Source organism: Dasypus novemcinctus, chromosome X (genome assembly GCF_030445035.2).
Source record: "Dasypus novemcinctus isolate mDasNov1 chromosome X, mDasNov1.1.hap2, whole genome shotgun sequence".
NCBI lineage: Eukaryota > Metazoa > Chordata > Mammalia > Cingulata > Dasypodidae > Dasypus > Dasypus novemcinctus.
The window spans coordinates 55,644,367-55,667,094 of NC_080704.1; the positions used below are offsets into that span (position 1 = coordinate 55,644,367).

At 47.3% G+C, this 22,728-nt stretch overlaps 2 protein-coding genes across 2 annotated transcripts; one reads left to right on the forward strand and one right to left on the reverse strand.

Moving 5' to 3' along the window:
- Positions 1 to 3,749: 3,749 nt before the first annotated feature.
- On the reverse strand, positions 3,750 to 8,640 carry LOC101412183 (CXXC-type zinc finger protein 1-like). The gene is given in 10 exon segments (XM_004474273.2): positions 3,750 to 4,238; positions 4,309 to 4,461; positions 4,921 to 5,017; positions 5,213 to 5,262; positions 5,606 to 5,716; positions 5,802 to 6,009; positions 6,363 to 6,532; positions 6,653 to 6,760; positions 6,907 to 7,086; positions 8,575 to 8,640. Coding segments are annotated over 10 exon segments (1,305 nt in total). The 3' UTR covers positions 3,750 to 4,076.
- Positions 8,641 to 16,667: 8,027 nt separating this feature from the next.
- On the forward strand, positions 16,668 to 21,558 carry LOC131277116 (CXXC-type zinc finger protein 1-like). The gene is made up of 10 exons (XM_058291082.1): positions 16,668 to 16,733; positions 18,222 to 18,401; positions 18,548 to 18,655; positions 18,776 to 18,951; positions 19,305 to 19,512; positions 19,598 to 19,708; positions 20,052 to 20,101; positions 20,297 to 20,393; positions 20,853 to 21,005; positions 21,076 to 21,558. Exons 1-10 carry the CDS (start codon positions 16,668 to 16,670, stop codon positions 21,235 to 21,237), a joined length of 1,311 nt encoding a protein of 436 aa, XP_058147065.1. The 3' UTR covers positions 21,238 to 21,558.
- Positions 21,559 to 22,728: the final 1,170 nt, after the last annotated feature.

Below are 22,728 nucleotides of genomic sequence, written 5' to 3' on the forward strand. Positions count from 1 at the left end.
CCGCGTGGTGAGCCAGTGCCTGCGCAAGTGAGCCACGCAGCAAGATGATGACGCATCAAAAGAGAGACAAGGGGAGAGTCAAGCTGAAGCACAGCAGAGACCGGGAACCGAGGTGGAGCAACTGACACGGAATCTCTCTCCACATCAGAGGTCTCCAGGAGCAAATCCTGGGGAATCCTACAGGAGAGAAAATGAGAAAAAAAGACAACACAGACAGCAAAAACAGCAGGGCAGGAGGAGGGGCAGGGGGAAAAGTAAATAAATAAATCTTTTAAAAGAATAACATTGTGGGAAAAAAACGAATGTGGGATTAGGGCAAAAAGGACATTTATATACAATTACAGGAAGTATATCTTAAAGAGTAAAATGCAAAATAAAGGTTTAGGTAAAGATACAATAGGTAAATAGTCACAAAATAAAAACAGGAGTGTTGATGTAATATCAGAGTAAAATTAAGGTCAAAAGTACTCAACAGACAGAAGGAAAATACATAACGGCGTTGTGCAAAATGACGCAAGATAGAAAACTTTTGGGCATTGGTCTGCAGGAGAAGATGGAGGTCTCCATCGGAGTAAAAGTTCCTTGTAATTTTCGCTTGTTGGAAGCACTTGAAGAAGGACAAAAAGAAGTAGGCGACCGTACTGTCAGCTGGGGCCTTGAAGAGGATGAAGACAGGACACTTACAAGGTGGACAGGCATGATTATTAGGCCACCGAGGACAAATGATGAGAACGTATAGCCTGAAATAGAATGTGGAACTAAACACCCAGAAGCTCCTCCATCAGTTAGGTTTGCAACAAATATTAATATAGAATGGAATAAATAATTGCAGTGGAATAGTGGATGCACAGAGCATACCAGTGTTAGCAAAGTGGCAAAATTCATATAGTATTAAAGCTGTACTTCAAGAGCTAAGATGTTTAACGATGTCCAAGGAAAATATGAAGTTGCCACAACCACCAGAAAGACAAACATACAACAATTAATTTTAGCGGATCTCAAAATTATCTTAAAGCAACAACCTTCTTCTCATGTTAATGTCTTGATTAAGTATCACAATACAAAATACCCACACATTAAGTCAAAGAATTCCAGCTGGTAAACATGACCCAGACATTTGCAAGAATATATTTAATATATGCACACCCATTATGGTTTTTTTTTTTTAGTTTGAATTTTTTTTTATTGACTTTGTAATAATATTACATTTAAAAAATATATATATGAGGTCCCATTGAACCCTACCACCCCCACCCCACCTCTCCCCCCCCCAGCAACACTCCTTCCCATCATCATGACACATCCATTGCATTTGGCAAGTACATCTTTGGGCACCTCTGCACCTCATGGTCAATGGTCCACATCATGGCCCATACTCTCCCCCATTCCATCCAGTGGGCCCTGTGAGGATTTACAATGTCCGGTGATTGCCCCTGAAGCACCATCCAGGGCAGCTCCATGTCCCGAAGACGCCTCCACCTCTCATCTCTTCCTGCCTTTCCTCATACCCATCAGCCACCATGTCCACTTTTCTCAATCCATTATGTTTTCATGTAACAGGAGGAAAAATGCAGCACAATTCTTTTTTCTCTAATCAAGGGCACTCTCATTTAAGCATAAACCTGGGGTACTCAAAGGAGAACTCAGATTTACAAGATGAAATGCCAAGAAGAGTCAGATTACTGTGGAAGGATATGTGTGTCTGAAAACTCATTTCAAGAGTGAAAAACATAAATGGCATGCTTTATCCACTTGCTTTGTGAAAGAGCTGCAGTTTAAATTGTTTAAAGTAGTAAATATAATGAATATTGTTGAAAATTGTGTAATTTTTGAAGTAGCGTGGGTGCTGACAGGAGTATCAAAATACGTTCATGATGGTTTTGATAACTGTATTTATAATTTTAAAAGTTGGGGGGTGTCGATGAATTTCTGTTAAGAGTCGTTCCTGTGTGTTACATGTAACAGACATGGTACATACTGGTTTACAGTCTTTGTTTAACAAAAAATGCATTTAAGTTTAAGTGAAACCAATGAAACAGAAATAGGTGGACGGATATATGATTTTGAGATTAAAGTTAGTCTTAAAATGTAAATAAAATGTGGGGAAAAAAAACACTTTTGGATTCCCCTCCCCCCAAAATAAAAACAGAAAACCACAAGGGAAAGTTTGTTTAAAAATATTACAACAGATTTATTCTAACTTTTGATAGTAAAGCAGCTGAAATAGACAGACAAAAAAACAAAAGCAAAGAAACCTTAATCAGCCATCTAGATTGCAAGGTCCTAATGAGCAATTTGGACCCAAAAACAGAATATGGTTTCTTCTCTTATATCCATGAAACTTTTACAAAATTCAGTGGAGTATGTGGACCACAAAGAAAATTTTGAATAATGTTTACAAGTTCACATCATAGTAAAACCATAATTAGAAAAAGAGAAAGAAAAGACCAACTGCCATAAGTTAGAAACTAATAAACTATATCCAATCACCTAGGATCAAAGTAAAAAATTAATTCTGAAGTTGTACCCTTTATAACAAAACTTTTGAGACAGAGCTGGATTTGGAGGAAAATTTATAGCTTCAAACCCTTTAATATCAAAATGACTGGAAACCAAAAACAATTGAATTAGGAATAATTTAAGAAATGAAGAGAAAAACAAAAAAATTAATAAAAATAAATAAATAAATATACATATATAAATTAGGGAGTATAAATAAAGTGACTATGGCCCTTCCAAATGACCAATTATATGGACTAACCCTAGCAAAACTTATCAAGTTGAAGGAAAATTAAAAATACAATATTAGCAATAAAAAGGAGACCCTGTACCAGACAGGTAATAATGCAAGCTAGTTATAATGGAATAAGAGGTTTAAGTCTAGAGTGGCATATTTAAACATCTAGGCAAAATATGAGTCCCTGGGAAAAGAGTAATTATACAAATTAATTGTAAATATCCATGAGACCATTAAGAATAGAAAAAACAGGAAAAGTAGCTCAAACATATCATTCAAAACATACCAGCACCCACAGGCAGCACTACTGGACTCACGTCCACTGACAGAGGAGGCCTGGCTGGGGCTGGCAAAGGCAGATGTGACCGAGGTCCAAGTCCTCTTCCGGCAACCCTGTGGGTGTGGAATGAGTGTGGCTCAATGGACAGGACAGGCGGGAAAGAGCGGAACCAGAACCAGGTGGTGGGGGAGGACCAGGTCATGACGGCCAGGGCTGGGGTGTGACCCAAGGGCAGGGATGGAGTGATGGGCAGGGCCAAGACCGACAGACAGGGCTGGGCCCCATAGTATGGGCACGGCTGGAAAAGAGGGCAGGGGCATGATGGGCCATGACAGGTGGGGTGGGAGCACTGGACCACCCTGAATCCCCCAAGTGGCCCAAAGTGGAATCTTCAGGGAGGACTATACCGTGCTTACTTGCCCCCGTCCTCCCAAGAGGTATCTAACAAGGAGGCTGTCCCATCCCAGCCTTTGCAATATCTCTGGCCTGTGGAATATTAACAATTATATAGGAACTGGAGGTTGGCCGTGCACTAATCAGATGCCAACTATACACCCACTGGCCCACGTGGGAGTCTGCAGGGAACAGGGGCCACTGGCACCCCTTTCATAGGATCACATCACCTCACACCCACCCTACATGGGCAGTGTAAGCCCTTCCGAAGTACAGCTGCACAGTCACCCACCACTCTCGGGCTTGGAATTGGGTTTGAGGCCAGGGAGATGGGTTTGGGGGCCGCTGGGGTGTATATCAAAGGCCCGTGTTCTTCCAAAGTTTATTAACAAAGTTCTGGACAGTGGAGGGTGAGAGGAGGACAGATACCCTGGCCCTGCCCAGGTTCAGAAGAGGAAGAGAGTCAGATGGAGGAACAGACTGGACAGGGGGGATTTGAAACACCCTGGGCAGGGGCAGGGGGGACAGAAAGAGATAGGGCATCAAGCGGTGGACAGAGAAGCACAGACAGAAACTCGAAGATGCCCTGAGAAAGAGAAGGATGGAGACACAGGTGTGGAGGCAATTCACGGGGCGGCCTTTCTTCCCAGGGTGAGGGTACAGGACCTAGGTTGGGCCGGGCTCGCTGTCTACACTGGAGCGCAGGTCAGCAGTGTGCGGGTCGTGCTGGATTGTCTGGTGAAGCATCAGCGCCAACAGCCCAGCCCGGTCCCTCATGGCCACGTGAACCTTGTGCTCTTCCTGAAGCAGCTCCTCCAGCTTGTGCAGCTGTGGGAGAGGAGCATGAGAGGGGGACTCCAGGATCCTGCTCGGCCCCCCACGCAGCAGTGTCGCCTACCGCACGCATGCGCTCTAGGTCCACCTCCGCACGCCTCAGCTTCTCCCAGCAGTAGTGGAGGTTGCACAGCCGTTTGGGGAGGCGGCAGAAATTACCCGTGAGCTCAAAGACATTGTGCACCAGTGGGCAACCGCACACCTCATCATTTGACACCTGTGGGGAAGAATGTGGAATGACCAGTGTGGAGGAGAGTAGCAGTGGGAGCTGATCAGGCAGGCATGATGGGGGGAACAGGGTGTGGTCAAGCAGGGCAGATGGAGGAGTGAGGACAATCTGGGAGGGAGAAGAAGAATGGAGGGTGATGAGGCAGGGTGAAGAGAGGAATTCAGAGTGATCAGGTAGGGAAGGGGCCAAATAGGGATGAGCAAACACGGAGGATGGAGAAATGGGGGTGACCAAGCAGGGATGGAGGAATGGGGGTGACCAGCTAGCAAGGACAGAAGGATAGACAACAGTCAAGCAGGGAGAAGGGTAGGGACAGAGGGGAAGTCAGGCAGGGGGAGCGGGGGAATGGAAGGGGATCAGGCAGGGAGGAGGGAGGCACAGAGGGCAGTCTGTAGGGAGGACTGGAGGAATGGAGGGTGATGGTGAGGTAGGGAGGGAGAGCCTGACCTTGGGGTCCCGTGAGTGCTCGGGACACAGCACCTGGAGTCGCTTACAGTACATCTGGGTCTGTGGGTTGTAGACATCACAGAAGAGCCGCGTGGCCCTGGGGGTAGGTGGAAAGTGACGTGGTGAAGGTGAGGAGGGAGGACGTCCCCTTCCAACCCCTGCCCACACCTTGTCCACAGCCCCACCCGTATCGTGCCTCTCACCAAGCCCCAATCTTGTCAGTGATTCTGCCCGCCCTGCTCCTGACCTTGAAAACATCATGCCCTCCACTCTGATGAGCCCCTACACTCACCCCTCGATGCAAGTGGGGTACATGGACCCGTAGGATGACCGGCACTCATACTGGGAAGGAAGAGAAGAAATGCGAGGAAGTGTGGACGCATGCTGCATGCCCACCTGTGACAAAGCCCCCCAAAAAAACACCCGTCCTCTGAGGCCCCTGGTGCTCCAGTCTCCCCAGCCAATGTCTCCCCTCACTGCCGGCTTTTACCCTGACCTTGGTTTCAGTACTGGGAGTGGGGAGAGAGCAGAAATGGGTGGAGCCATGGATGTGCATTGTATTTCCCTCCTACGACAAACACCCAAGCACCAAACCTGCCCACCCCCCTTGTGGACTCTGCCCATGCCCCATCCCACCCAGCCAAAAACACTTCTGCCCCATCTGACCCCCAGCCCATCACCCAACCTTGGAGAAGCAACGCTCCATGTGGCGCAGGGCAACGTATGTACTGATGGGCTGTCCACAGGAGACACAGAAGATCTTGAGGTCTGTCTTGTTCCTGTCCCCTTTGTTGCTCTGCATGGGGCAGGAGAGGGGCCAGTAAAAGTACAGGGCAAGATATCAGGCACCTTTCTGCCCCACCCCACCCATCCCTGCTCACCTCTTCATCCTGGCACACAGCCTGCTGCTTGCCATGCAGGATGATGGCCTCAAGTTCATGGAAACGGCACTCCATGTCCTTCAGGTGGCTGCGGGCGTCCTGCAGCTCACGGTGGATGCGCTCAAGCATTTTCTTGCCATTCTCCTCGGCAATGCAGGGACTCTTCTGCCACTGCTGGATGCGCTGGGGCAGGATCTCATAGATGCGGCTAGAGGGGGAGATGGCGAGGCATGGAATGGGTAGGTAGGGCATCAAAGGAGGAAGAAATGGGTGAACGATTAACCGTGAATATATGGGATGTTTACGGTGGATGGCTGAGTGTTGGTGAAAGGGTGATTGAATGGGTGGTTGGATGGATGGGTGAGTGACCAGAAGAGTGGATGCATGAGTTGGCGGGATAGAATGAGGATGAATGGGTGGATGGATGGGTGGGTAGGTGAGTGGGGGTGGAGTGTGGCTGAATAGTTAGAGGACGTGTGGGTGAGTGGGTGGGTGATCTTGCAGATGGCACAGATAATGCCCTACGCCGCCCCCTGTCCCTTAACATCCTGGTGCACTTACTCAGCTGCCAGCCTCATGCCGCAGTCATCCGAGCAGTACTTGGAGTTGGGCCGGGTGGGATGCACGCAGCCAGGCCCCAGGCACTGCCGCAGCAAGGCTGGCTCCTTGACGTCTGCCTGCGGTGGGTGTTTCCACTCGTCCACGTGCTTGCGCTTGTGCTTCTGCTTCTTCTGTGGGGCAAGAGTCAAGGCAGGGTCAGGGGAGTCAAAACCAGCCCTGACCCCTGCATCCCTGCCCTGCCTTCCACCCTCAGCCTCTGCCTCCATGTCCCCATTCCATCGTTCCATCACCTTTGGCTCCACCTCATTCTTCCCATGCTTCACGTGTTTCGCATTCACTGCCTGCTTCTGCAGAGCAGGATCCGGGATTGGGAACTCCTTGCTGTCACTCATCTAGGCCTGCAGGGCAGGAAAATGCTCATGGGACTTCCCCACTTGTTTCTCACATTGTCTGTGGACACTCCCTGCCTCCTCGCTCTTGATTACTGCTGACCATCTCTGCCTTCTTGGTCTCATTCCTTCCACCCCAGGACCCTGCCATATACTCGCCCGGCCTTGATTGTCAAAAGTCCCCCAGTGATATAGTGATAGAGGTTTGAATCCAGTGGTCGATCCTCTTCAAACAGCTGGGCTGTGGCCGTGGTCTCAGGTGCCTGCTTTACTGCCAGTGGCACCACTGCCGTCTGGTACTTCTGGGCCAGCCTGGACTTCTGTGGTTGAGGCAGCTGTGAAGTAAGCCGTGGCCACTGGGACCACAGCAAGATGTGTGCAAGGATGTCACAGACAAGAGCTGAAGGGCAGACCCTTGGCACCGGTTCCACTTCCCCATTGCCCTGTGTCCTGGACTTACCAAGGACCAGGAAATACAAATAGGATTCCTGCACTGGCGTGAAGAGGGCTCCCGGTAAGCCCCAAGTGGGTGGGGGCAGCCCACCCTGCCCGGGCACTCCTGGCTCACCCTCTGGCCAACCTGGTCTGGTCCAACAGCACCTGCCTGGATACACAAGGCCCCACCCACCTGGGGATGACTGGCACCGACTGGCCCTGCCTGCTCGCCTTATCCAGATGTCCATCTGCCCACTTGGCCCATCCACCTGGACATCTGACCCCATCCTGCCCAGCGGGATACGTAAGGCCCCGCCTATCGCCCAGAAAAGCTAGGTTCCATGCTCTCAGTCTTATTTGCCAGGCTGCCCCGTACCTCCCTCCAACAAACACCTAGTCCAGCCCTACCCTGCCTGCCTGCCTGCCTTGTACCATAGGCCCAGACAAGCCCACCTACGCCTGGCCCACCTAAATACACTCGGCCCCACCCTTCAGCCTTGCTCGGCCCTCCCGCCTGTCCCCCCCCACCCCCGTCCACTTAGACTCCTGCCTGTGCTCAGTAACACCACTTAAAATGCATAGATAGAAACACAAATATAAATACGTATTTGTGCGTGTGTGTATACATACACACACAATCACTATTCCAGTACTTAAGGAAGGAAGCACACACACAGCAAGAAAATGCACGTTTTGAACACAATTATCAATTGAAAACACATACTATTTTCAAGCTAGAGATGCAATATTAATTAAAAACTTAACCCTACTCTCAGCCCTAAAGGAAGTCTAAGTAAGCATCACACGACCACAAATAATTTGCATGAAATCAAAAAAGACTTAACTTTCTTTGGGAATTGAAAAGATGCTCGTGGTGAAAAGAAAACTAACTGAAACTGGAAAACACTTCGAATGTAATAATAACAAAAACAATATATATGAAACCAGTGGTCTTAAAGAGAACTTTTAAGACGTTAATGAGAACGTGAGAAAAGAAAAAAGCCAGAAATGGATCTAAGCGTTCAACTCAACTTAAAGCAAATTTCCATCCCGACCCCAAGGACCCTCATTATCAAGTCCAAAATCCCTCCTCAGTGATCCCACACCCACCCCTGCAATCACAAAACCCACAGTCCCTCGTCCGGACCGCCGCAAAATACCTTAGCGAATCGCAGGCGCTAACGCACGCGGAGCCGCGTGGCAGGTGCATCGAAATGGCTGGTAGAGCTTTTTCAGGCTCTGGCGTCAACGCTCGCCCCGCCCCTTCTTCAAAAGCTTGGGTTTGCGCTTGCTCAAGACCCCCTGTGGAGCTGCTGTCCCGCGCAAAGTTGAAGTAGTGCAGTTAGGGACGGCTACTGCGTGCGCCGCTCTGCACAACGTGGCCCCACCTGCAGACTCTGACTACAGCCTTCGTGCGCGCTCTTTTCTGATGTCAGGAGCGCACTGCTCCACATACTGCTAGTCACTGAGCATTGCATTATTGTAGTTGGTGGCGGAACTGCGCGCCTTATGTCCAGTTATTTTTATTGTTTCTTCTTCTTACGTAACTATCTGCTATTATTTTAGTTACGAGGTAAGCAATGAGAAAAACACATAAAAGCTCATAAGTAAATTTTTAAAAGATTTATAGAAAGGGCAGGAAAAATAAGAATCAGAATGTAAGAAGGTAGGAGCAAGCTCCTATGTGTCAGTATTAAAAATTGTTGACAGTTGGGAGTGGGTGTAGCTCAGTGGTTGAGCATCTGCTTCCCGTGTACAGGGTCCCGGGTTTGATTCCTGGTACCTCCTATTTTTTTAAAAAAAATTGTTAATGGAATAAATCTTTCCAGTTAAAGTAAAAAATGGTAACTTTGGATGAAAATGAACAAATCCAGCCATATGCTCTTTACACCAAAGCTAGTAAATTATAAGGATTCATAGAATTTGGAAGTAAAGGGATTGAAGAAACTTTGCAAGAAAACTTGCCAGAAAGCAAGGTCAGTTATATTAAAATCAGATTAAAAAGACTAAGACAAAAAAGCATTCGTTGGGATTGAGAGGGTCACTCCACATACCCATTCACGAGTATGTAAAAATTCCAATCTTAGAGGCACTTACTAAATGGCCTGAAATAAATATAAAGCAAAAGTTGTTAGAACAAAGGACAAAAATAGGATAAACAAAAGGATTCTCATTGGGCATGATTACAGCCAGTTTATTTTGTTCACCCTTCAAGACTTAACTTGAGCATCACTATTTGGGGACCTCTTCGTGGAGTGTTTCCATCTGACTGAACTGCCTCTCTTCTGAATGTACTGTGGACTTTGTAAAAGTGAGGGAAATTCCTTTTTTGTTTGTTTGGGGTTTTGTTGTTGTTGTTGCTGCTGTTGTTTTGTTGTTTTGCTTTTGAGGTACCAGGGGCCGGGGATTGAACCTGGAACCTCAAATGTGTGAAGCCAGCACTTAACCACTGAGCCACAACAGTTCCCCTGAGTGGGTTTTTTCGTTTGTTTTGCTTGTTGTTTGTTTGTTTGGGGAAGGCACTGGAAACCAAACCCACGACCTTCCATGTGGGAAGCAGAACTCCACCACCTGAACCACATCTACTCCCTGATTTTAATCTTGAAATTAAAAAGGAAAGGGGTTGTTACCTGAACCTCTCACTCCTGTTTCACATTTGTCTTCCACATTAGAAACGAGGGCAGGGATTTTATCTGTCTTGGTTACTGTATTATGCCCAGTGCCCTGTTTACTACTTGGGCACAAGATATGTCCGGTAGCCATTGGTGATCAAGAATTGCATCAGGATCTCAGCAGAGTTGCAACACGTACTCTCCAGTTCATTGGGCTCATCCAGGACAACTAACAAGGAGATGATGATGGACAACGTCCATCCCAAGGATCAGAGTGTCTGCAACTGCAAGCAAGATAATTCCATCCATCTGCCCCATGGGACCTAAGCCCCCTCTCAAATTGAAAAGTGGGCATCACCATCCCAAAATCCTCGAGATTGGAGAATGAACAATGGACTAAAGTAGACTTATTATAATTCTCTTTTATACTTATTCAAGCAATGGAAGAACTCTTATCATAAAGACAGTGACCACCAAAGGCTCTAAGGGGAGAGAGAGGGAAGAACAGGTGTAACATGGGGCATTTTCGGGACATTGGAATTGTCCTGCAGTGATGGATACAGGCCATTATACATTTTGTCAAAACCTATAAAATTGTGCAGGGCAGAATGTAAACGATAGCCCAAGGTTAGAAGCAATGCTTCAATATGTGTTCATCAAGTGTAACAAATAAAAGATGCTATTAGTGGGGGAAAGTGTGGGAAGGGAAGGTACTGGGGCATATGGGAATCCCCTATATTTTTTATGTAACATTTATGTAATCTAAAGCTTCTTTAAAAATAAAAAAAAAGTAAGAAGAATTGCATCAGGAACCCTGGTTCACTGGTGCTGTGGCAAAACGGCAAATTGCTGTACAGATAAAAGCAAACATATTCTTTATTTTACACTACAACTATATTTAATTAATCATTGACAAGGAATATAAGCTCAAAGTAGGTTTAGGTCTTTTCTGTAAGGAAGGTATTTTCCCTGATTCCAGCCCAGGGTCTAACGAGAGTATGCCTAGCTCAATCTTCACAGCTTGAATCAAACCCTGTTTAGGGATTAGGGCAGGAGGTGAGCAATCCAAGTTGAACCCAGAAATACTCTGTGACTATGAAAGTTTATAAGCACTACCTATGGCATCCAACATTCCTTTAAATTACTTTTCATCACTGTGGCCCTCACAAATCAGTCATTAGCTTTTTGCTCTTCTTTACCTCAGACTCAAATAACTACTTCTTCAATATCTCATGTCTCCCAATTCCACAGACCTAGCTTAGGTTTCCTGTATTTTACATAGTAATGAACTCCCCGCCTCTGGGATATGCCTGGCCAATCCTTTTTTTTTTTAATTTTATTTTTTATTATCTTTTTTTAAAGATACATAGATCACACAAAATGTTACATTAAAAAATATAAGAGATTCCTATATACCCCACTCCCCACCCCACCCCCCACGCCTCCCACATCAACAACCTCTTTTATCAGTGTGACACATCCGTTGCATTTGATGAGTACATTTTGGAGCACTGCTACACAGCATGGATTATAGTTTATGTTGTAGTTTACACTCTTAGTTTACACTCTCTCCCAGTACATCCAGTGGGTCATGGCAGGATATAAAATGTCCTGCATCTGTCCCTGCAATATCATTCAGGACCACTCCAAGTCCCAAAAATGCCCCGATATTTTGCCTCCATGGTTGTCTTCCCAAAGGGTCACATATGAAGAAACCTGTTTTCATCCTCCTTGGGAATCTTCCCTGACTTTTCCCAGGGTGTTCAAATCGGATCTCATATCTATGACATGTCCTCCGAGGTTCTCCATGACAGGGCCTCGCTTTTCCGTCCCAGACAAGGTCTTTTCCCAGGCCCTCCAGGCATCGAACACTCAGAATCCTAGATACTCTCTCTCTCGTCAATCCAGCATGGGTCTCCACATTCTGAGGCTTTGCTTAGGTTTGTCCTTATTTTTTGCTAATTCCTGCTCACCCTACCAGACTCAGCTTTGGCATCACCATCTGGGGAGCTCCCTCTTGTTTCTTTCCTACTGGGTGACCTGCCTCTCTTCTAAATATACTTGTGGGCATAATTATAATAGTGAGAAGTGTACCTTTCATTTCAATCTTAAAGTTATAAAAGGGGGTTGTTGCCTGAACCACTCACCCCTGTTTCATGTCTGTCTTTCTGCTCATCTTTCAAGATTCAACTCAGCTGCCTAGCCCCTGCTGGGAAGTCTTCTCTGTTCCCCTTCCTCCTGCTTCCTCCATTTTCCCACAGCACTGGTATCATTCTGCTCTGTCACTGCGTGGTTTGCAGGTTTCTCTCCTCCATTAGACAGTTAGGACAATGCTGAAGTGGGAATGCCCTGACTCCCAGCTCAGTGCTCTTACAACAGTCCAATGCTGCTGACTCTTGACTTACTGCTTTGGTCTCTTCTTCTGATTGCCCTGATACACTGGATGCCCCTTGTTTTGTGAGCAGAAGGGCACATCCTTATCGCCAGATTGGCAATCGAGATGGGATGGAGCAAGAATATGAACCAGCCGAGGAACACATACTCTAAATTTAACCTTTTGGGAAGTGGTTGTGGCTCAACTGAAAGAGTGTCTGCCTACCGTGTAGGAGGTCCAGAGATCGGTATCCAGGGCCTCCTGACCCATGTGCAGTGCTGCTATGTGCAAGGAGTGCTGTGCCATGCACGGTGTCCCCCATGTAGGGGTGCCCCACACGCAAGGAGTGTGCCCCGCAAGGAGAGTCGCCCCGCATGAAAAAAGCACAGCCTGCCGAGGAGTGGCACCACACACATAGAGAGCTAACGCAGAAGGATGACACAACCAAAAAGTGACGCAGTTTCCTGATACCACATGACAAGAATGCAAGCGGACACAGAAGAACACACAGTGAATGGACACAGAGAGCAGACAATGGGGTGGAAGGGGAGAGAAAGAAATAAAATGGAGCTGCCCTGGATGGTGCTTCAGGGGCAATCACCGGACATTGTAAATCCTCACAGGGCCCACTGGATGGAATGGGGGAGAGTGTGGGCCATGGTGTGAACCGTTGACCATGGGGTGCGGGGGTGCCCAGAGATATACTTGCCAAATGCAATGGCTGTGTCATGATGATGGGAGGGAGTGTTGCTGAGGGGGGGAGAGGTGGGGTGGGGGAGGTAGGGTTCAATGGGACCTCATATATATATAGTTTTAATGTAATATTATTACAAAGTAAATAAAATAAAAAATAAAAAATAAAAAAAAAGAAATAAAAGAAATCTTTCAAAATAAATAAATAAATAATTAACCTTTCTCTACAGAATGCTTCAGTACTTATGATTTTGGTTTTAATAACATCCCTCATCAATATTTTTATTTACAGGTATCATATCTAAAACTTTTTGGGTCCCAAAGATTTTCTCTTATGTTTCATATTTCACATTTGGGCTTATGATATCTGAGTTAATTTTTGTATAAGATGCAAGGTATAGGTTGAGGTTCGGTTTTTGTGGTGGTGGTGGTTTTTTGCATATAGATATTCAATTGTTCCATCACAATTTATTGAAAAGACTATCCTTTCTTCATTGAAATGACTTTGCACCTATTCAAAAACCAATTGGCTATATTTATGTGGATCTATTTCTGGGTTCTCTACTCTGTTCAGCTGATCTCTGTGTTATCCATTCACCAACAAGCACACTGTCTCAATTACTGTAAATATATAGCAAGTCATGAAAAAATGTAGTGTGAGTCCTACACCTTTGTTTCTTTATAATAATTGTTTTGGCTATTCTAGTTCCTTTGCCTTTCACATATTTTGTTAGATTTATAGTAGTATTTCCTTTCTTCTTTATATTTTTTCAAAGATTTATTTTATGTATTTCTCCCCCACTCATTGTTTGCATTCACTGTCTGCTCTCTGTGTCTGTTCGTGTTTCTTATTGTATTTCCTTGTTGTGTCTCCTCATTGCATCATCTTGTTGCATCATCTCACTGCACCAGACTGTCATGTCAGCTTGCTGTCTTGCTCATCTTCTTTAGGAGGAACCAGGAACCACACCTGGGCCTCCCATGTGGTAGGCAGGTGCCCAATGCTTGAGCCACAACTGCTTCCCAAGTATTTCCTTTCTTTTTGGTGTCATTGCAAACAATATTACTTTTGTTTCATTGTTCTTTAGTTCATTGCTTGTGTATAGATATACAATTGATTTTTAAAATATATTTTGTTGGAGTATATTATTCATACGTGAACATACATAAACAATAAGTGTATAGTAAAAGTTGTGAACTGATAAAATAAACATACATAACATCATACATCACCCCTTCACCAACACCTTGCATTGTTGTGAAACATTTTTACAAACTATGCAAGAGCATCATCAAAATATTACTAAACAACGATAGTCTGTATTTTGCATTTGGTGTATTTTCCCCCAGCCCACCCTATTATTTTTTAATATATTTTTATTACAGAGGTTGTACACTTAGAAAATAATTATGCACCTACACAGAATTCCCATACAGCACCCCTTCACCAACACACCATATCATGGTGGAATATTTGTTACAGATAAAGAGATAATATCTTCAGACTATTACCAACAACCATGGTCCATAGCATACATTTGGCACATTCTTTCCATAGCTCCTCATTATCAACACAGTATATCTTTGGCAATGATGCAAGAATATTATAGTATTGCTGTTAATCGTAGTCCATAGTTCACACCAATTACAACTGATTTTTTTATTTTATTTTAACCTTGTATCCTGTGAGCATGCTAAATTCACTAAGTATTTCTAGGAGTTTTTTTGTAGATTCTTTGGAATTTTCTACATAGACAATCATGATGTATGCAAAAGGTCGAGTTTTATTCCCTCTTTTCCATCTTGAAAGCTTTTGATTTATTATTCTTGCCTTATTGCACTAAGTAAGTCGAGTACACTGTTGAATATGTGTTATGAAAGAGGACATCTTTTCCTTCAGGTGAAGTGTTCCATTTTCACCATTAAGAATGATGCTAACTATAGATTTCTGTAAATGCACTTTGACAGGTTGGGCAAATTTTCCAGGAACTTTTTGTAATGGATAATATTGCATTTTGTCATGCATTTTCTGTATATATTAGATGATCATGTGGTTGTTCTGTTAACATAGTGAATTACATTCACTGATCTTCAAATGTTGACCTAGTGTGGCATTCCTGAAATAAACTACACTTAATGAAGATATATTATCTGTGCTGAATGATAGTGACAGATGGAGTAGTGTGCTGAGTAACAGAGTATATGACATGAGTGATGGGGGTGTGCCTTGGAGTGTTTGATAGTGGTTATATAGGAAGTGCAATGGGGAGCCTATAAGCTAAATGATGAAGGTTCTGTACCATGAGTGATGGGGTGTCCGTGATGTGACTAATGGGTGGATCTATGGGATAAGTGAAGGGGTCTGTGGAAAGAGCAACCAGAGTTCATGAGGTGAGTGACAGGGTGTATATGAAATTAGTGATGGATACTCAGAAGTGAGCAATGGTGTCCGTATACTGAACAATACAGGGATCCGTAGGGTAAGTAATGTCAGTCTATGAGGAGAATGGTGGATTTGTGGGATTAGTAATGCGTAGGTTTTTGTGATGAGTTATGGGGTGTCTGTGGTGTGAACATAGGTGGTCTCTGGGGAAAGTGCTGCAAGTTCTATGGTATAAGTAAAAGGGATTTTTGGGTGAGTAATGAGGGATCTGTAGGTGAGTGATGGAGCATCTGTAAGGAGTCTATAGATTGAGTGATTGAATTCCCTGAGGAGAGTGATGGGTTCTGTGAGGGTGATTGATGTGCAAAATAATGGATAGAGTTATGGGGCTTTTGGGGTAAAACTGAGGGGTAAGTTTCGTGAATTATGGAGACCTGTTGGGTGAGTGAGGTGCACTCTATGGGGTAAATGGTGGTGTTCAGTGATGTGAGTGATCTCTGAGGTCTATGGGATGACTGATGAAAGTCTGTGGGGAAAGAGTTAGAGGTTCTGTGGGGTGGATAAAGGGAATCTATGGGTGAGAGATGGAGGTAGATGAGGTGAGGGATGGTAAGTATGTGAGGTAAGTAACCAAGGTTCTATGGGTTAATGATGTTTGGTCTGTATTGTGAATGATAGGTGGGTCTATAGGCTGAATGATGGATGACAGGAGTGAATGATGGTATTCTGTAGGGTGAGTGATGTGTGCCTGTCAGAAGAATGTTAAAAGACTGTAGATTTATTTATGAAGTGTCTCTGGGTTGACTCCTGGGGGTCTATGAAGTGAGTAACGGTAGTTCCATAGGGTGAATGTTGGGGAGGTGAGTACAGGGGTTTAGCTGGGTGAGTAATCACGATGTCTATATAGGCATCAAAAATTGGTGGCCAGTAATGGAAGAAATTGTAGCACTGAGCTGGAGAAAGCGGCCACGGTAGTTGCTGAGGGCAGGTACAGAGAAGAAGAGATGGGATGTGGGGGCATTTTCAGAACTTGGCGTTGTCCTAAATGATATTGCAGGGACAGATGCTGGACATTATATACCCTGCCATAACCCACTGAAGGTACTGGGGGAGAGTGTAAACTACAATGTAAACTAAAATCCATTTTTAATACTTTTAATATTTTTAAAACAATTTTTAATACTGATACGTAGGAGCTTGCTCCTACCTTCTTACATTTTGATTCTTATTTTTCCTGCCCTTTCAATAAATCTTTTAAAAATTTACTTACGAGCTTTTATGTGTTTTTCTCATTGCTTACCTCGTAACTAAAATAATAGCAGATGGTTACGTAAGAAGAAGAAACAATAAAAATAATTGGACATAAGGCGCACAGTTCCGCCACCAACTACAATAATGCAATGCTCAGTGACTAGCAGTATGTGGAGCAGTGCGCTCCTGACATCAGAAAAGAGCGCGCACGAAGGCTATAGTCAGAGTCTGCAGGTGGGGCCACGTTGTGCAGAGCGGCGCACGCAGTAGCCGTCCCTAACCGCACTATTTCAACTTTGCGCGGGACAGCAGCTCCACAGGGGGTCTTGAGCAAGCGCAAACCCAAGCTTTTGAAGAAGGGGCGGGGCGAGCGTTGACGCCAGAGCCTGAAAAAGCTCTACCAGCCATTTCGATGCATCTGCCACGCGGCTCCGCGTGCGTTAGCGCCTGCGATTCGCTAAGGTATTTTGCGGCGGTCCGGACGAGGGACTGTGGGTTTTGTGATTGGAAGGGTGGGTGTGGGATCACTGAGGAGGGATTTTGGACTTGATAATGAGGGTCCTTGGGGTCGGGATGGAAATTTGCTTTAAGTCGAGTTGAATGCTTAGATCCATTTCTGACTTTTTTCTTTTCTCACGTTCTCATTAACGTCTTAAAAGTTCTCTTTAAGACCACTAGTTTCATATATATTGTTTTTGTTATTATTACATTCGAAGTGTTTTCCAGTTTCAGTTAGTTTTCTTTTCACCACGAGCATCTTTTCAATTCCCAAAGAAAGTTAAGTCTTTTTTGATTTCATGCAAATTATTTGTGGTCGTGTAATGCTTACTTAGACTTCCTTTAGGGCTGAGAGTAGGGTTAAGTTTTTAATTAATATTGCATCTCTAGCTTGAAAACAGTATGTGTTTTCAATTGATAATTGTGTTCAAAACGTGCATTTTCTTGCTGTGTGTGTGCTTCCTTCCTTAAGTACTGGAATAGTGATTGTGTGTGTATGTATACACACACGCACAAATACGTATTTATATTTGTGTTTCTATCTATGCATTTTAAGTGGTGTTACTGAGCACAGGCAGGAGTCTAAGTGGACGGGGGTGGGGGGGGACAGGCGGGAGGGCCGAGCAAGGCTGAAGGGTGGGGCCGAGTGTATTTAGGTGGGCCAGGCGTAGGTGGGCTTGTCTGGGCCTATGGTACAAGGCAGGCAGGCAGGCAGGGTAGGGCTGGACTAGGTGTTTGTTGGAGGGAGGTACGGGGCAGCCTGGCAAATAAGACTGAGAGCATGGAACCTAGCTTTTCTGGGCGATAGGCGGGGCCTTACGTATCCCGCTGGGCAGGATGGGGTCAGATGTCCAGGTGGATGGGCCAAGTGGGCAGATGGACATCTGGATAAGGCGAGCAGGCAGGGCCAGTCCGTGCCAGTCATCCCCAGGTGGGTGGGGCCTTGTGTATCCAGGCAGGTGCTGTTGGACCAGACCAGGTTGGCCAGAGGGTGAGCCAGGAGTGCCCGGGCAGGGTGGGCTGCCCCCACCCACTTGGGGCTTACCGGGAGCCCTCTTCACGCCAGTGCAGGAATCCTATTTGTATTTCCTGGTCCTTGGTAAGTCCAGGACACAGGGCAATGGGGAAGTGGAACCGGTGCCAAGGGTCTGCCCTTCAGCTCTTGTCTGTGACATCCTTGCACACATCTTGCTGTGGTCCCAGTGGCCACGGCTTACTTCACAGCTGCCTCAACCACAGAAGTCCAGGCTGGCCCAGAAGTACCAGACGGCAGTGGTGCCACTGGCAGTAAAGCAGGCACCTGAGACCACGGCCACAGCCCAGCTGTTTGAAGAGGATCGACCACTGGATTCAAACCTCTATCACTATATCACTGGGGGACTTTTGACAATCAAGGCCGGGCGAGTATATGGCAGGGTCCTGGGGTGGAAGGAATGAGACCAAGAAGGCAGAGATGGTCAGCAGTAATCAAGAGAGAGGAGGCAGGGAGTGTCCACAGACAATGTGAGAAACAAGTGGGGAAGTCCCATGAGCATTTTCCTGCCCTGCAGGCCTGGATGAGTGACAGCAAGGAGTTCCCAATCCCGGATCCTGCTCTGCAGAAGCAGGCAGTGAATGCGAAACACGTGAAGCATGGGAAGAATGAGGTGGAGCCTAAGGTGATGGAACGATGGAATGGGGACATGGAGGCAGAGGCTGAGGGTGGAAGGCAGGGCAGGGATGCAGGGGTCAGGGCTGGTTTTGACTCCCCTGACCCTGCCTTGACTCTTGCCCCACAGAAGGAGAAGAAGCAGAAGCACAAGCGCAAGCACGTGGACGAGTGGAAACACCCACCGCAGGCAGACGTCAAGGAGCCAGCCTTGCTGCGGCAGTGCCTGGGGCCTGGCTGCGTGCATCCCACCCGGCCCAACTCCAAGTACTGCTCGGATGACTGCGGCATGAGGCTGGCAGCTGAGTAAGTGCACCAGGATGTTAAGGGACAGGGGGCGGCGTAGGGCATTATCTGTGCCATCTGCAAGATCACCCACCCACTCACCCACACGTCCTCCAACTATTCAGCCACACTCCACCCCCACTCACCTACCCACCCATCCATCCACCCATTCATCCTCATTCTATCCCGCCAACTCATGCATCCACTCTTCTGGTCACTCACCCATCCATCCAACCACCCATTCAATCACCCTTTCACCAACACTCAGCCATCCACCGTAAACATCCCATATATTCACGGTTAATCGTTCACCCATTTCTTCCTCCTTTGATGCCCTACCTACCCATTCCATGCCTCGCCATCTCCCCCTCTAGCCGCATCTATGAGATCCTGCCCCAGCGCATCCAGCAGTGGCAGAAGAGTCCCTGCATTGCCGAGGAGAATGGCAAGAAAATGCTTGAGCGCATCCACCGTGAGCTGCAGGACGCCCGCAGCCACCTGAAGGACATGGAGTGCCGTTTCCATGAACTTGAGGCCATCATCCTGCATGGCAAGCAGCAGGCTGTGTGCCAGGATGAAGAGGTGAGCAGGGATGGGTGGGGTGGAGCAGAAAGGTGCCTGATATCTTGCCCTGTACTTTTACTGGCCCCTCTCCTGCCCCATGCAGAGCAACAAAGGGGACAGGAACAAGACAGACCTCAAGATCTTCTGTGTCTCCTGTGGACAGCCCATCAGTACATACGTTGCCCTGCGCCACATGGAGCGTTGCTTCTCCAAGGTTGGGTGATGGGCTGGGGGTCAGATGGGGCAGAAGTGTTTTTGGCTGGGTGGGATGGGGCATGGGCAGAGTCCACAAGGGGGGTGGGCAGGTTTGGTGCTTGGGTGTTTGTCGTAGGAGGGAAATACAATGCACATCCATGGCTCCACCCATTTCTGCTCTCTCCCCACTCCCAGTACTGAAACCAAGGTCAGGGTAAAAGCCGGCAGTGAGGGGAGACATTGGCTGGGGAGACTGGAGCACCAGGGGCCTCAGAGGACGGGTGTTTTTTTGGGGGGCTTTGTCACAGGTGGGCATGCAGCATGCGTCCACACTTCCTCGCATTTCTTCTCTTCCTTCCCAGTATGAGTGCCGGTCATCCTACGGGTCCATGTACCCCACTTGCATCGAGGGGTGAGTGTAGGGGCTCATCAGAGTGGAGGGCATGATGTTTTCAAGGTCAGGAGCAGGGCGGGCAGAATCACTGACAAGATTGGGGCTTGGTGAGAGGCACGATACGGGTGGGGCTGTGGACAAGGTGTGGGCAGGGGTTGGAAGGGGACGTCCTCCCTCCTCACCTTCACCACGTCACTTTCCACCTACCCCCAGGGCCACGCGGCTCTTCTGTGATGTCTACAACCCACAGACCCAGATGTACTGTAAGCGACTCCAGGTGCTGTGTCCCGAGCACTCACGGGACCCCAAGGTCAGGCTCTCCCTCCCTACCTCACCATCACCCTCCATTCCTCCAGTCCTCCCTACAGACTGCCCTCTGTGCCTCCCTCCTCCCTGCCTGATCCCCTTCCATTCCCCCGCTCCCCCTGCCTGACTTCCCCTCTGTCCCTACCCTTCTCCCTGCTTGACTGTTGTCTATCCTTCTGTCCTTGCTAGCTGGTCACCCCCATTCCTCCATCCCTGCTTGGTCACCCCCATTCCTCCATCCTCCGTGTGTGCTCATCCCTATTTGGCCCCTTCCCTACCTGATCACTCTGAATTCCACTCTTCACCCTGCCTCATCACCCTCCATTCTTCTTCTCCCTCCCAGATTGTCCTCACTCCTCCATCTGCCCTGCTTGACCACACCCTGTTCCCCCCATCATGCCTGCCTGATCAGCTCCCACTGCTACTCTCCTCCACACTGGTCATTCCACATTCTTCCCCACAGGTGTCAAATGATGAGGTGTGCGGTTGCCCACTGGTGCACAATGTCTTTGAGCTCACGGGTAATTTCTGCCGCCTCCCCAAACGGCTGTGCAACCTCCACTACTGCTGGGAGAAGCTGAGGCGTGCGGAGGTGGACCTAGAGCGCATGCGTGCGGTAGGCGACACTGCTGCGTGGGGGGCCGAGCAGGATCCTGGAGTCCCCCTCTCATGCTCCTCTCCCACAGCTGCACAAGCTGGAGGAGCTGCTTCAGGAAGAGCACAAGGTTCACGTGGCCATGAGGGACCGGGCTGGGCTGTTGGCGCTGATGCTTCACCAGACAATCCAGCACGACCCGCACACTGCTGACCTGCGCTCCAGTGTAGACAGCGAGCCCGGCCCAACCTAGGTCCTGTACCCTCACCCTGGGAAGAAAGGCCGCCCCGTGAATTGCCTCCACACCTGTGTCTCCATCCTTCTCTTTCTCAGGGCATCTTCGAGTTTCTGTCTGTGCTTCTCTGTCCACCGCTTGATGCCCTATCTCTTTCTGTCCCCCCTGCCCCTGCCCAGGGTGTTTCAAATCCCCCCTGTCCAGTCTGTTCCTCCATCTGACTCTCTTCCTCTTCTGAACCTGGGCAGGGCCAGGGTATCTGTCCTCCTCTCACCCTCCACTGTCCAGAACTTTGTTAATAAACTTTGGAAGAACACGGGCCTTTGATATACACCCCAGCGGCCCCCAAACCCATCTCCCTGGCCTCAAACCCAATTCCAAGCCCGAGAGTGGTGGGTGACTGTGCAGCTGTACTTCGGAAGGGCTTACACTGCCCATGTAGGGTGGGTGTGAGGTGATGTGATCCTATGAAAGGGGTGCCAGTGGCCCCTGTTCCCTGCAGACTCCCACGTGGGCCAGTGGGTGTATAGTTGGCATCTGATTAGTGCACGGCCAACCTCCAGTTCCTATATAATTGTTAATATTCCGCAGGCCAGAGATATTGCAAAGGCTGGGATGGAACAGCCTCCTTGTTAGATACCTCTTGGGAGGACGGGGGCAAGTAAGCACGGTATAGTCCTCCCTGAAGATTCCACTTTGGGCCACTTGGGGGATTCAGGGTGGTCCAGTGCTCCCACCCCACCTGTCATGGCCCATCATGCCCCTGCCCTCTTTTCCAGCCGTGCCCATACTATGGGGCCCAGCCCTGTCTGTCGGTCTTGGCCCTGCCCATCACTCCATCCCTGCCCTTGGGTCACACCCCAGCCCTGGCCGTCATGACCTGGTCCTCCCCCACCACCTGGTTCTGGTTCCGCTCTTTCCCGCCTGTCCTGTCCATTGAGCCACACTCATTCCACACCCACAGGGTTGCCGGAAGAGGACTTGGACCTCGGTCACATCTGCCTTTGCCAGCCCCAGCCAGGCCTCCTCTGTCAGTGGACGTGTGTCCAGTAGTGCTGTCTGTGGGTGCTGGTATGTTTTGAATGATATGTTTGAGCTACTTTTCCTGTTTTTTCTATTCTTAATGGTCTCATGGATATTTACAATTAATTTGTATAATTACTCTTTTCCCAGGGACTCATATTTTGCCTAGATGTTTAAATATGCCACTCTAGACTTAAACCTCTTATTCCATTATAACTAGCTTGCATTATTACCTGTCTGGTACAGGGTCTCCTTTTTATTGCTAATATTGTATTTTTAATTTTACTTGATAAGTTTTGCTAGGGTTAGTCCATATAATTGGTCATTTGGAAGGGCCATAGTCACTTTATTTATACTCCCTAATTTATATATGTATATTTATTTATTTATTTTTATTAATTTTTTTGTTTTTCTCTTCATTTCTTAAATTATTCCTAATTCAATTGTTTTTGGTTTCCAGTCATTTTGATATTAAAGGGTTTGAAG

What these genes read in the sequence shown, in the direction of transcription:
- LOC131277116 (XM_058291082.1), top strand. Translation starts at nt 16,668, where the DNA reads ATGTGGAGCAGTGCGCTCCTGACATCAGAAAAGAGCGCGCACGAAGGC. An exon ending in GGCATGAGGCTGGCAGCTGA is followed by an intron (nt 18,952 to 19,304) that starts GTAAGTGCACCA and finishes CTCCCCCTCTAG; the next exon opens with CCGCATCTATGAGATCCTGC. An exon ending in ACCTAGAGCGCATGCGTGCG is followed by an intron (nt 21,006 to 21,075) that starts GTAGGCGACACT and finishes CCTCTCCCACAG; the next exon opens with CTGCACAAGCTGGAGGAGCT.